The sequence below is a fragment of the Lissotriton vulgaris genome, chromosome 5, assembly GCF_964263255.1.
Source record: "Lissotriton vulgaris chromosome 5, aLisVul1.2, whole genome shotgun sequence".
In the NCBI taxonomy this organism is placed as follows: Eukaryota; Metazoa; Chordata; class Amphibia; order Caudata; family Salamandridae; genus Lissotriton; species Lissotriton vulgaris.
Genome location: NC_141693.1, coordinates 1,270,130,883 through 1,270,144,619, shown reverse-complemented (window position 1 = coordinate 1,270,144,619; position 13,737 = coordinate 1,270,130,883). Strand labels below are relative to the sequence as shown.

General features: G+C 42.5%; 1 protein-coding gene across 1 annotated transcript in view; it reads right to left on the bottom strand.

Annotated features, from left to right (window-relative positions):
* LOC147712440 (uncharacterized) overlaps positions 1 to 13,737 on the bottom strand; it is a 105,861-nt gene that overhangs the window by 40,274 nt on the left and 51,850 nt on the right. Inside the window, exon 6 of the mRNA XM_086923114.1 lies at positions 8,839 to 8,960. Coding sequence (XP_086779240.1) covers positions 8,839 to 8,960 — 122 coding nt within the window. The remainder of the gene's footprint in view (positions 1 to 8,838; positions 8,961 to 13,737) is intronic.

Below are 13,737 nucleotides of genomic sequence, written 5' to 3'. Positions count from 1 at the left end.
ATGCAACCCCCCTTTTCACCCTCCCCAGTTACACAACTGCGTTTGGGGCACATACATTTCTGAGATTACCGGTTGGTTTGGCAAGCGTATTCCAGAAACTTATGAACACAAGACTGGCAGTAATTAGTGGTGTTAAAGTCTACCAGGATGATATTTGGATATTTTCTAAATCAGCGATTGGACACAAAACAATCTTAAAGAAGGTTTTGGATATTTTTGAAGAGGTTAGAAACATGCTGAAACGTGATACATGTCAACTCCTATCTAGTAATCTTGATTACTTGCGTCAATGTTGCACCTTGGGGCATTAAACACAAATTTCCTCTTATAGAATCCCTTTCTGAGGTCACACCACCTAAAGACAAGGATGCCTTAAGATCATATCTAGATATGAGTGAGTATTGCTTTAGATGTATCTCTGGTTATGCCTAAGTAGTTCAACTACTATCGAATCTTTTAAAAAATTGAATGACATTTCAATGAGATACCATCACCAATAAAGCTTTAACAAAAAAAGTCAAGCAGTTGACTGTTAATTCACCTGCTCTTTCACATTTTTCATCTGTTCAGAAGTGTCCTGTCATGTTGGATGCTAGCCAATACGGCTTGGATGTGAATTTATCCAAATAGATATCTCGTAAAGAAAATCTCATTGCTTTTGCATCAGTAAGTTTGAAACACGCTGGAGTTGACTACAGCATGTGAGGAGACCCGAAAGAGTATACAAACATCTATGCTCTCCCTTTGGGGTATTTTTATAGACCGAATGGGGACGAAATACGTAGGAACTCTGACAATTTTTTCCCTCTTCATACTTTTACTAGATTCCAAGACTTATCTCTCTTGGAAGCGGTTGATTGACTGTATCCAGTAACAGCCCAAGGAGAAGTAATAGAAATAGAGACAAAAGAGACAAATGTCCCATTAGTCACTGTACCATGGATATATGTCTCGGTGCCGGAAAAGGAAGATATGGTAGAAGGGGTCCCGGCGAAACAAAAACTTTCCCTGATCTCGGGTGGAGAAGCAGTGCTTTCAGGAGCAAATGTATGCACAAGTGATACTATGTTAGATGGTCCTCTTTTAGCTAGAAGTGACTGCAATTCCCCAATGTGTAGGAATGTTTTCATGAATAGTGAAGACAAATTTTATAGGACTCTCTTGAAGTTGCCAAAAAGTACACCATTAATACCCTTAATACTAGATTTAAACATGAAGCGCACAGATCACTATGCCATCTTGAGACCATTATCACTATGGGTGAGACTCTGGTGTACACCAGAGCTAGTAGATTACAGAAATGGACTCCAGGAAATAATGAGACTAGATTAGAATAATTCAAATATCTGGCTAAAACACGTGCGATCATGGTTAAATAGAATTGGGTTGCCACAGTTTTGGGAAGATCCTTTCAGCCTGACGCAAAACTCGAAAAAACTGCTGAAAACGACGTTTTTGGTATATGTGGTTCATAGCTTGTCAAATGACCAAGTAGGTGGAACCTTGATATGCAATTTTCTTGTTTTTAAGGATATTCTTTGTTTTGAACAATTTTTAGATGAGGTTCAACCACACCTGGCCAAAACCTTATATATGAAATTCAGGTATGGAATGTTGAAAACTAACACAACCATAGCCAGGTGGACAAGCACTTGTAAAACAAAGACTAGTGAGCTATGTACTTTGTGCCAAAGTAATACAAAAGAAGATGAGTCGCATATCCTCTTTTTTTGCCCAGCCCAGATTATGAGGCGGCTAGAAAAAGATGGATCAAGCCTCTCTGCCTTACCCTAGGAGTGTGCTCATACAAGGAAGCGAACAGGATTATTAAGACTGAAACTAGGCAGTTGATTGTTTTTGGTGTTAGTAGATTTTTATTTGCAATAAACTTTGTACGCAATAAGTTGGGCCTGAAGCTATAAATGGAACTGTGATGTCAACTCTTTTTTGTAGTTGAACTTAATGCTGCTGCTATTTTGTGCTCATTAACCTGCCTATATATATTCACAAATGTTAAAGCTATTAGCAATTTTGAAACTGTGAGAATAACTTAAGCAATGTTTCTATGTACTTTTTATAAAATTGATGCCTGTTTTACTAATTTATAAAGATTTTATTGTACTGATTTCCTAACTGTATCCATGCTATCTCTAAAATCATTTATTCTTCTATGCAGACTCTGTACTATGTAATGATTATTTTTATGCATCTTTTATGGCTCTATTGGGCCGAAATAAAGATTATAAATGAAATAAAATGACTATAGCATGATAGAAAGGGAAGCCCTTCCTATTCCTGGGTTGTAGAAAAATGTAAGACCTTCCTATGGGGGATCAATTTTGAGAGCTTTACCAATCATAAACCTCTTTTACATCTACTCAATAGTAATGGAACTGGCAAGGCCTCAGCAAGGCTAGTGAGACATTTATCCAGATTGCAGGAATTTAACATTACCATTAAGTGCATTTCAAGAGGACGGAATATCAGAGCGGATTGCCTATCAAGGTTGCCTATTTAAACACAATCTCAGGATGAAGCATTTGATGATGTGGAGTGTGTGGTAACCATTGCGGAAGATATGATAGAATCATTTGGTGTAGTGCAATATAGAGAATGGTTAGCTGCCATGGAGAAAGATGAGGTGTTGCTGGCAGCCATGGATTTAGTAAGAAAGGGTTGGCCTAAGGATAGATCTTTACCCATGCCTCTCTAATAATATGCCCTGGTGGCCAATGAGCTGTCCATTGTTGAAGGCATTGTGATGCGTGCTGATGTTTTCATACCCCAGTATCTCTTCACAACAAGCTTATCAAAGCTTCTCCTGAAGTTCATTTAGGAGTGGCTGGAACCTATAAAAAATTAAAATACCATTTTTGTGGCCTTTAATAGACAGTCAGGTATCTAAATGGATGAACAACTGCAGCACTTGTCTTTCCTCCGACAAACATAGGAAGACAAGTCAGACTCCTTTGCATGTTGGACAAATACCAGTTGATGCTTGGTGTAAGGTGACTTTAGATTTCGTAGGATCTTTTGAATTATCACCAGTTGACAGAAAATAACTAATTGTACTAGGTGATTACTATTCTAAATATGTTAATTTTAAGTTTACTTCGGCACCCTCTACAACGGTGGTCAGAAAAATGTTAAGTAACATTTTTAATTTGAGGGCAAAACCAAACAATGGCACACACTTCATGTATGTACAAATGAAAGATTTGATTTTGTCTCATCACAGAAAACATCTAAGAATAGCACTTTTTTGTGACATTTTCCAATTCTCTTGTAGAAAGGATAAACAAGTTCTTGAAAGAAGGGATTCAGACGGCCTTGTCTACACAAACTCTAGAAGTGTTTTTGAAACTAAAACTGTGTTTATACCTTTTCCCACCTTATAGAACCACAGGAATTTCTCTATTTACCCTGTTATGAAAAAAAGACCCCAGGTCCAATATATTTTCTGATTGGCTTAAGGTATTATATTCAAGGACTGATTGTTGTGCCTGTGAAGATAAAATGAGACTGGTAGCCACTACATTACATCAACAGTCTCTATAGAAGAAGTATTTTCATAACGCACATGATTTTAGTTATCAGGGGGCATATTAGCAACAAAATGAGATCATTATCGCAAAATGCGCTTTGCGCATTTTTTTTTATCGCCGCCTATCGCCGGATATTATTGCAGAGATAACGTCCTATTAGCAATGTTTATCTCTAAATATCCGGATAGCGGCTCAATGCATGAATATCGCTGGAAATCCAGCAATATTCAGGCATTATCGCTAATGGGAACCTAACCTGAATATTCACCTCCCTTTGGATATACAGGTTAAGTCATGGTCTGAGCAGGCGTTAGGTTCTGTTGATATTCGCGCTTAGCGCACATTTTTTAAGCGCTTCGCCTGCCTTGCTAATAGGCGATAGCTGTGTTAGCGACTGCTTTCAGTCGCTAACAGGTTGGGTATGCCCACTTTGCATGTCATTAGCGATAAATATCGCTGACATACACAGCAGGCCCCAAACCTGTAGCTATCGCCTATAATCTGTTGCTAACTGCTGTTAGCGACAGCTTGCTAATAGGGCGATAAAAATATCGCCGCTTTAGCGGGAAAAAGTCCTGCTAAAGCGGCGATATCACCTTGCCCCAGGACTTTAATATTGAAGACTAGGTAATGATCCAAAGCCCAGTTAAAGTAAAAAAAAAGGAACTTCTTCCCAAATAATTATGCAATACAAAAATGTACAAGATAATGAATTACTTGATATTTCACATTACTTTATAGCAAACTCAACCAGTGATGTATCAAGGCCTCCTCTTGTTGAGAGGAGTGCTAGATCAGGTATGCTTAGGAAAGAGACCTCGTTTTCTTGTACCTCTAACTCCCACACAGCTTTGAAAACAATACATTCTAATGAGTCACAAGGGATTCTTGTGGAATGCGTACCAGGTCTTGAGCATGCAATGCAAAATGAGATAAACTCTAAAATCAGAAGTTCTCTCAAAGTTTTATTGCCTGTTAAATATAAAGACTTTGTTCTACACTAGGTATGTTGATGTGTACCTAGTTTTTGTTCTTTATTAAGCGGGAGTAAATGTAATTATGGGTACACCTGATTCCGCCGCGCTTGGTGAGAGCAGCGCGAGCAAGGCGCTGGGCGGTGTGTGAGAGTAACGTGCATATTTTTAAACTGTTTTAGGATCATTTTATCGCTGCTAAAGCGTGCTACTAATTTTTAAACTTATTGCTGGTGGGATTAGGGGGATGCAGACATTGATGGGCTGATTCTACTAACCCCTTGCAGTGTCCCGGTCCGTCCCCGGTCCGCCACGGCTTTTGGGTGCCGATTGAGCGGAGGGACGCGACTCCTCCCCCAGCTAGCATCACTTCCGGGCCAGACCCCTACTAGAGGCGATGAGCATCCGGCCGCGCAGCGGACGAGCGCAGCGGGCGCGACGATGGCGCGCCGAAGTCGCGCCTAAGTCCAGCCCGTCTGCGCCCGTCCGCGGCCGGACTGCGGCCAAGGCCAAGCATGCTGCCCCAGCGGGATCGGAACCCGACAGGACTGTCTGGTCGAGGCAAGATCTATTGGCCATTAATCGAAGGGGGCTTTGCAAAACACACTCCCTTATGGAAGCCACGCTCCCACTTACTTGTTCAGAATGCGGGATTGCGTGGATCAAGGCTGACTCTCCTCCTAGGTTAACTCCAGGGGCTGCTTCAGCCCAAGTAACTAGAGGTCTCAGAGCGGGACTTGTGAACTGTAGATCATTGCCTCAACACAGCATGGACATTTGGCTGCTCTTGGAGAGCCAGGACTGGGATGTATTGTTTTTAACTGAAACTTGGCTAAATGAGCAGAATGTGACAGCCATTAGCATAGCTGTGCCGGCGGGTTTTTCCATGTGCACCTCGAATCGCGAGGATGGCAGACGCGGAGGTGGGGTGGCAGTAATTTTTAAAGACTGCTTCTCCATATCGTCCGCAGTATCAGTTGCAATCCCTGGTATGGAACGCTTATACTTTTGCCTTCTCCTAAACCCCCAACTAGCCATTGCTGGGATGGTGGTTTATCGCCCCCCGGACTGTGCTGAGAGTAGTACAGCTCGTCTTATAGACGCGATTACACTGAACGCGCTGAAGCACGAGCACTTCCTGGTTGTGGGTGATTTTAATGTCCACATTGATAGGGATGGCAATACAGCGGCAGAGCACCTGATGGCAGCATTGAGTGCTGTAAACCTGATGCTCCATAATAAAGGTCCCACACATAGATCTGGACACACGCTGGATTTAATCTTCTCCACATTAGAAAGCATAGTAGTGGATGATGCACTCCCAGTAGTATGGTCAGATCATTGGCTTATACCATTCACACTAGTATTAAATAGTGTAGAATCTAGAAAAAGCAAGCACTCTTATATGAAGAGGCAATGGAAAAATCTTACTCCGGCCATCATGAACCCAATTCTGTCCCATGATCCGCCCAAGCGTACCATGAATGCCAGCGTGGATGCCCAGGCATTACATTTCTGGATTAGCAACATGGTAGAGACGGTAGCACCAGCAAAAAGGGTGACAGCGCAGAGAACTTCTCCCACGGCCCCATGGTTCTCTGATGATTTAAGAGCGGAAAAAAGAGCCTGTAAGAAACTTGAAAGACAATGGAGATTAAACTACTGCCCTCTAGCAAAAATACAATTTAAAGAGTCCACCAAGCTGTTTCACAAGCATATCAGGAAAGAAAAAAAGAGTTACTATGCCTCCGTTATTCAACAGGCAGAGAACCCCAGTAAAGAAGTGTTCAAACTGGTTGAATCCTTTCTGAAGCCCCACTGTATTGAAAGGGATATCCCCCCATCCATAGCACTCTGTGATAAGATCTCTATCTACTTTGACAATAAAATACAGATGGTCTATGACTCCTTTGGCCCGCATAAACCTACGGCCAAGGAGGATAGAGAGAATGGGGGCCGGCCCCCAGCCTCCTTGAGGAAATTCCAACCTATCCCGCTAGAGGAGGCAAGCCAAGAGATAACCCGGTGTAAGTCTGGCTCCCCAGAGGACCCTTGTCCGCCTAAATTGTGGGCACCTCTAGCGGACGCTACTGCACCTATGCTTCAACATATCTGGAATATTTCCATAGACACTGGGGAATTTCCGGAGAGTTGGAAGCATGCGACGCTTCTTCCACTGAAAAAGAAGCCAAACGGGGATGCGGAGGATTTAACTAACCTCCGTCCTATCTCTCTGCTGGCAGCTCCCGGGAAAATGCTGGAAAAACTAATTCATCGCCAGCTGAATGCTCATGTTGAATCTAATAACATCCTGCATGAGACTCAGTCCGGGTTTAGACCCGGCTTCAGCACGGAGACGGCGTTGATTGAGGTGGCTGATTCTCTGAGCTGGTCGTTAGATTCAGGGGACTCAGCTCTGCTGATGTTCCTGGATCTCTCGGCCGCGTTTGATACGGTGGACCATGCTAGGATGATCCAACGTTTGGCAGACATTGGCCTACAAGATCAGGCACTCGGTTGGATGCAGTCCTACCTGTCAAACCGAACGCAGAGGGTCACTCTAGGCACTTGTGACTCAAAACGTAAGCCACTGCGATGTGGGGTCCCGCAAGGATCTGCCCTTAGCCCCCTTTTGTTTAACGTTTATCTTGCCCCTCTTTTCTCCCTCATTGCCAACTGGGGAGTCACCGCAATATCTTATGCTGATGACACCCAGTTGGTTTTTCCCTACTCTGAGGTGACAGAGGCGGCATTTACAAACTTTAAGGGGTGCCTTCAGGATGTGGCCTCCTGGATGAATACGAATAAGCTGAAACTGAATCCGGGAAAAACGGAAGTGATCTTCTTTGGTAAAGGCAGTCACCCTCCAGCTGAGCTCTGGTGGCCAACTGAGATGGGTACTCCACATTCCCCATCCCAGTGGGATGATAATCTCTCCTTTGCGCCCCAGATCCATCAGGTCACAGGTTGCTGCCTGAGCAAAATGAGGAATCTCCGCCCAGTCCTGAAGCTTTTGCCCGAGTCTTGCCGGAAAACCGTGATCCATGCTACCATCACTTCGAGATTGGACTATGCTAATGGCCTGTATAGCGGCCTCCCGAAATACTTGGTTCAAAGGCTGCAGACGGTGCAAAATGCGGCAGCCAGGTTGCTTAAACATATTCCCTTTAAAGAGCACATTTCTCCCCATCTTCGGGCCTTACACTGGCTCCCGATTGCCAGTAGAATAAAATTTAAAACTCTTACTCTGGCCTATAGGTCCCTCTACGGCACCTGTCCTAATTATTTGAGAGCCCGTCTGCCTAGATATACACAGTCCCGCTCCCTTCGTTCAAATGATCAGGTGCTACTGAGTGTGCCGCGAGTCAAAAGGGCCAGATTGGGTGGCCGGACCTTTTCAGCCAACGTGACCCGTCTCTGGAATTCCCTACCTCCTGAGCTGCGAAAGGCCCAATCAGAAACAAGTTTCAGGAGACAGCTTAAGTCGTGGCTGTTCTCGGAGCATCTATAAGTTGCAGACTCCTAGCTAGCTTTCTTGTCGAGCCCTCACAGCGCCGGGACGCCTCCTAGTTGAGGCAGCTGTTCGCGCTTTATAAATACTAGTATTATTATTATTATTATTATTATATATGTATATTAGTCCTACGTTCATTTCCTGTCGTAATTGTCAACTTACAAGCAGGCAATAGAATTGTTATTACTTAACATGTATTGAATTGCTTATGCTTAATCTCTTGGCCCACGGTCATCCATTCACCCTGTGATTCCAAAGGCTTCTGTCAGGCAGCTGGTGCTGGAAGTCACGGGATGAGGGTGCTACGGATGTGGGTTTGTGCATCTTACTAAATAAACCAGATTCGAAAAACACATTTTGGTGCCCACCTGCTTCTTCACAGGCCCCCAACCAATACTAAGGGGTAAACTAAATTTGAAGCGTTCCTCCAGCTTCGCAGGAGTAATCACTGCCATCTGACAACATCGCCACATTTTGATCCACCATGGCCCGCTTCCCATTTGCTACCTGCTTAAAGTAGGTGGTAAATGAAAATGTAAAAAAGCCTTTCATTGGCCAGAAATAGGGATATGTCTGTGGATATTGAACCAGTTATACTGGGACCACATGTTGTTCCACCTTTCAGGCCGAACAAGTCATTATGCCCAGAGTTTGTAGAAAGATACTGGGCAGAATGGGTAATTCAAGCCCCAATATCTCCTTGTGCAAACTCTTGGTATCTCGCAATGGAGGCCTGTGACAACAAAAATCATGTGTTTTACAAAATTTTAGATTAGTTAATTTCTATTTAAACAAAAATGAATACCTCCAGGCTGGACAGGATCATTCTCTACTCTCCAAAGACCAACATCTGCAGCAGCACCTGATCCTCTGTCGTTCCAGATAGGAAAAAGGAAACCAGTTTGAACCAGATCTGACCGGATACACCTATGAAACATTGAAAGTTGGAGTTACAATTCTGCATGGTTTTTCTAAATTAATTTTTCACATTCATAGGACCCAAAAAATTATTTCAACCAATAAACATATCCGGAGAAAAGAGAGATTAAATAATAATCTAAATTCACATACAATAGTGGACAAACAGGGTAATTCAACCCAGTAAAGGAATGTTTTACCGACAGAACTATGCATCCCAACCAGCAACCATTGCACAAATCAGGTGCAGCATCAAAGCATTCATTTCTGCAAGCTTATAATTCAATAACACAATATAAGCAGACCTCACCAGACCATTGCCTTCTTCATTGATAGTTGAGTTCGTTTTTGATGAGGCGGGCTGACAGATCTCAATTTGACTGCAATGTTAACCTTATACTTGCGGAGCCAGAGAAGGAGATTTGGGGGCTATAGGTACCTATTGTATATGGCAGTGATGGCAGTTAGACATGCTCCTTTCAGTAGCTGCCTCCTCTTTGCATGGTCCAAGCCAACACTCATGCCCATATTGAATCAGAATCTCTTGGATATTAAGCAGGAAACAGCTGCTGTCTTGGAAGTTCAAAGGTGCAAAAATCCAAAGCCCGCAAAGGAGTAAACATAGAAAGACAAAGCCAACCTCATCCCAAAAAAATGAAAAGCTAAAAACGCCATGAACTACACTCCCTTACTCTTGGCATAGCCAAGTATTTAGCATCCTTCGCCCTAGAGGTGGGTCCCAAAATAATGAAGTTCTGGCTAGATGTCAAGTGAAAGTGCAGTTACTTCCTGGCAAACTTGAGGCACTCTTTAATCATAAATCTGTGATTTCATACATAGGATCCAATTTAATTATTGGCATTTGGCCAGTTTTTCCACCAAGGCGATAGAGTAAATTACTCCATCACCTTGACGGAGTTGCCACCCACCAAATTTACAAATGTCAGCTGGCCCAGCGGACATTTTTAGCATTGGCAGAAACCACTGTCATGGCAGTTCCTATAATGCATTGTTAATTTGAGGGACTGCTCCTTCAACATTACACATCCGTATGGCAAACTAACAATGTTTTTCTTTTTCTTAAACAAAAGGGGATTTTCTCTTTGAAAATTAAAAACAATGCCCACCTCGGCATGGGAGTTTTTTCCCAAGGTGAAGGGGGCATTGAGCATTTTGTAATGCCCTTTCCCAGCTTTTTGTGCAATCATACAGCCAAATCTCTGACGGCCCATATTCCGTCGGGCCATCAGTTCAAGTTCAAGTTCGTGCATTTGTATAGCGCACTACTCACCCAGAGGGTCTCAAGGCGCTAGGGAAGGGGTATATTATTTGTCGAATAACCAGGTTTTCAGTTCTTTTCTGAAGGAGATGTGGTTCTGAGTAAGGCGAAGGCGGGTGGGGAGTGAGTTCCAGGTCTTGGCAGCCAGGAAGGAGAAGGATCTGCCACCCATGGTGGATTTCCGGAAGCGCGGGACTGCGGCGAGGGCTTGATTGGACGATCTTAATTGGCAGGTGGGTTTGTAGAAGGACAGTCGAGTGTTCTGCGTGGTCAACAAACCTATGTTCTTACCAATTCTAAATTGGGCAGGAAGACATTAATGGTTAGGGAGGGTGAACTTTGTTGCTGTTATTACAGAGTTCACTCTCCGCCAACATTTAAATCAGGTCCTAAATGTAAGAAACATTGAAAAAGTTGGTCTCCGTTCAAACTTTGAAGATTACAGAATAATATTTAAAAGTACGCAACACTACATAGTTTCAGCTGGTGAACAACCATCCTCCTTCTGAATACTTGTATTCTGAACACTGAGTTATTTGAAAATCAGATATGTGATGCCAAGGAGAATTGACAGTATAGTTTGTTGAAGTGTCCGAAATAAAACCTGTGCGTTTCCAAAATATTCTAGTTTGAACTGCATATTTTACACTGCAAGTGAGTGCAATCTGTATTCCATATTTAGTTTTAGGAATACAACATGAGAGTTAATGGTGATTAATTATGATAAAAATCCAGAAAGAGATCCATCAGCTTAACTTCAATACAGTTGTATCAAAGGGTGCATTTTTTCATTTTGATTTTAAGTGGTTCATATGTCTCACCTAGCATTTCTGATTAAATTAGCATTAGTAGATCAAGATATATTCTTGATATATATTTGTATTAATCTTTCAGCATAAAGATCATCAGTTCAACCAAGATGATTTTCACTGAAATGTAAAGTTTAGGCAATACACAGATACTGTAGTATCTGCGTGCACTTGTAAAATACCGATATAAATCCCATTTGTTCTCTTAAGATGTAGAAGATTGGTGCCATAAGGGTGGTGCAAGCCTGACGAACAGCACACTTGAACGCGAGTTTATGCTTGGTGGCGATTCAAGAATCTATGATCTGACACAAACCCAGATGCTGAAGTATATTACTTCAGGTACAGTTGTTTATTTATGTCTTTTCTTTTCCTTCCTCAACCACATACTACATTAAAGAAACAACACATCATTGAGTAAGGTTAGGATAGACAGAGGGTAGGACCAATCCTGATGAAAGCTTTGGGCCTAGATAAGGCAAGGAGCAACAGGGCAGAAACACATCTTCTATGGACAAAAGGAGATCTATTTACCAAATTGCCATGCATGTACTGAAGCAGGCAAAAAAGCTGTGCTACGTTGCGTGAGAAGGAGAGGGCAGGAGAGAGCCATATTTACAGAAATATAGCACGCTCCTCCCCTCTACTGAGTGACAATGCTAAAATTAGCTGCCATGCGTCACACACACCTTTGCACCATAGTGCAAGGGTGTCTGTGTGAGTCTAGCATAGGTTTTGACTGGAAGGATAGCCTTCCATTTCCAAATACTATGCTCAGACTAACTTTAAACCGTTTCCCACTTTATATGTATGCTGTACAGTGCAGCACATATACAGTCGGAAAAAGAAGGAGAAATAAAGTATTTCTCTTTCTTAGACCCTACAAGAAATTTGTGCTATTTTCTGACGCTAAACCCTGTCTTCTTTTTTGTGAATGCCCATGCGCCACCCATGGTACCGCCCCTTGGCTCTATGTAATGTAAAGCAGCACCATGCACTGCTTTGTGTTACTTTCAAGTGATTTTCCAGCACTGAACAAGTTTAGCCCTGGAAGGTAACTAGCTAAAAATGATTTTGCATAGACACGGCATAAAATCTTGGTAATAGACCCCTAGGTTTGTATTGTACAGGCACTTCAGTACACTATTTTCATTTATGCTTTAGGGAGGCTAATGAATAAAGGGCTCCCTCACACATTTTTAATCTGCATAGATCTCAATCAGCACACTACTTGCAATAGCGTTTAATCTCTAGAACCCCTTTGAAGAACTCTATGATAGACCTCTCCTTGGTGACCTCTTTGAAACTACAGTGAGGCAGGGCCTTAGGGTAAAACATGCAACTTTGATGGGTAAAAGCCACCTTCCTTGTTGATGAAAGACTTCCAGCATAGAGCATTTGGTAGAGGGAACGACTCCCTTTACTTCTTATCCTCTCTTATTATATAAGTGATTCAGGTACATCTTGTGTGTGTGTGTCATGGTATCTATGTGACGGATGTGGTTTTTGGGAGGATATACCAGTGATACCTACAAATATCTTGTGGTATCTGGCCATGGCTCATGCTCCAGGTTCTATGCCTGTGGCTCATGTTCTGGGTTCCATGTTTTATGGTATTGACGGTTGAAGCTGACGAGGAAAACATTGGTTGTTGGAGGCAGAATTCTATTCCTTTGAAGAAAACCCACTTACTGTCACAACTTCAAGGAAGACTTGATCCCTTATTCCTGGATTAACACACCACAAATTGGCAATGAAGGCAGAACTCTTTAGTACTTTTGGACTTCAACTCCAGAAGTTTTTATTTAGCATACTAATTGTTGTACACTTTGGGCTATATGGTTAACTTCTAGAAGAAAGGTGTGCTGTGCCTTCCATCACAATCTTCTCTATTGTGGAGTGATTCATTTTTCCTTGTATTTCCTATTACTTTGGAATATTCTCTATGGGGTTGAGTGAATATTTTCTGCTTGCCTGGGATTTACTCTCATCACAAAGAGGAGTAATTATATGTTGACTCTGATATTCTTCTTCCTTCCCATGGATTATTTTTGGGGGAGATTTAAAGAAAAGAAAATAACAACAAGGAAAAAGTTTACAGTTGCACACTGGTGATCGTTAGGGCAATCTTGTGCATCCAAACTTATCTTCTTCATGAGTTCATGCTTTGGTGCTCGCCTACCTTGCCACAAGCATCTTCCTATGAGTACAACTACACGCACTGCCTCTGATGCACCCAAGTTCAGATGCTCTGCTCCCAGCGCCTTCTAATGATAATGGGTACACACTAATTCTTGTCTGCATTCTGGTTAACATATGGAACGCTGGAGTTTCTGGCTCTCCACCTGGGTTTTGTCAGGAGCGGCTCCTCCATTAGACTGGAGGAGTGTAGCCCTACTACCAAAAATGCCCCCAGAAAAACTCAAGAGAGGAGAAATAAAATGATACAAATGTTAATTTATTACCAATTTATTTTTCACCAATCTGAGTCTGAACTGAGTTTCAGGTTGTTGGGGCCATTACTACAGCAGGAAGGATTACTGGCTGTTTCAAGTGCGCATGTCTCTCTGGCCAGCTGTCTTGCGATGGCCAACCAGACATGTGCATTTTAAACCTTTGTAGACCAGTTGTCATAGACAGCTGGGTTAGAGAAAGAACAGGCCTCCAATGCAATTGACAGCGCTGAGAGAGGCCGCTT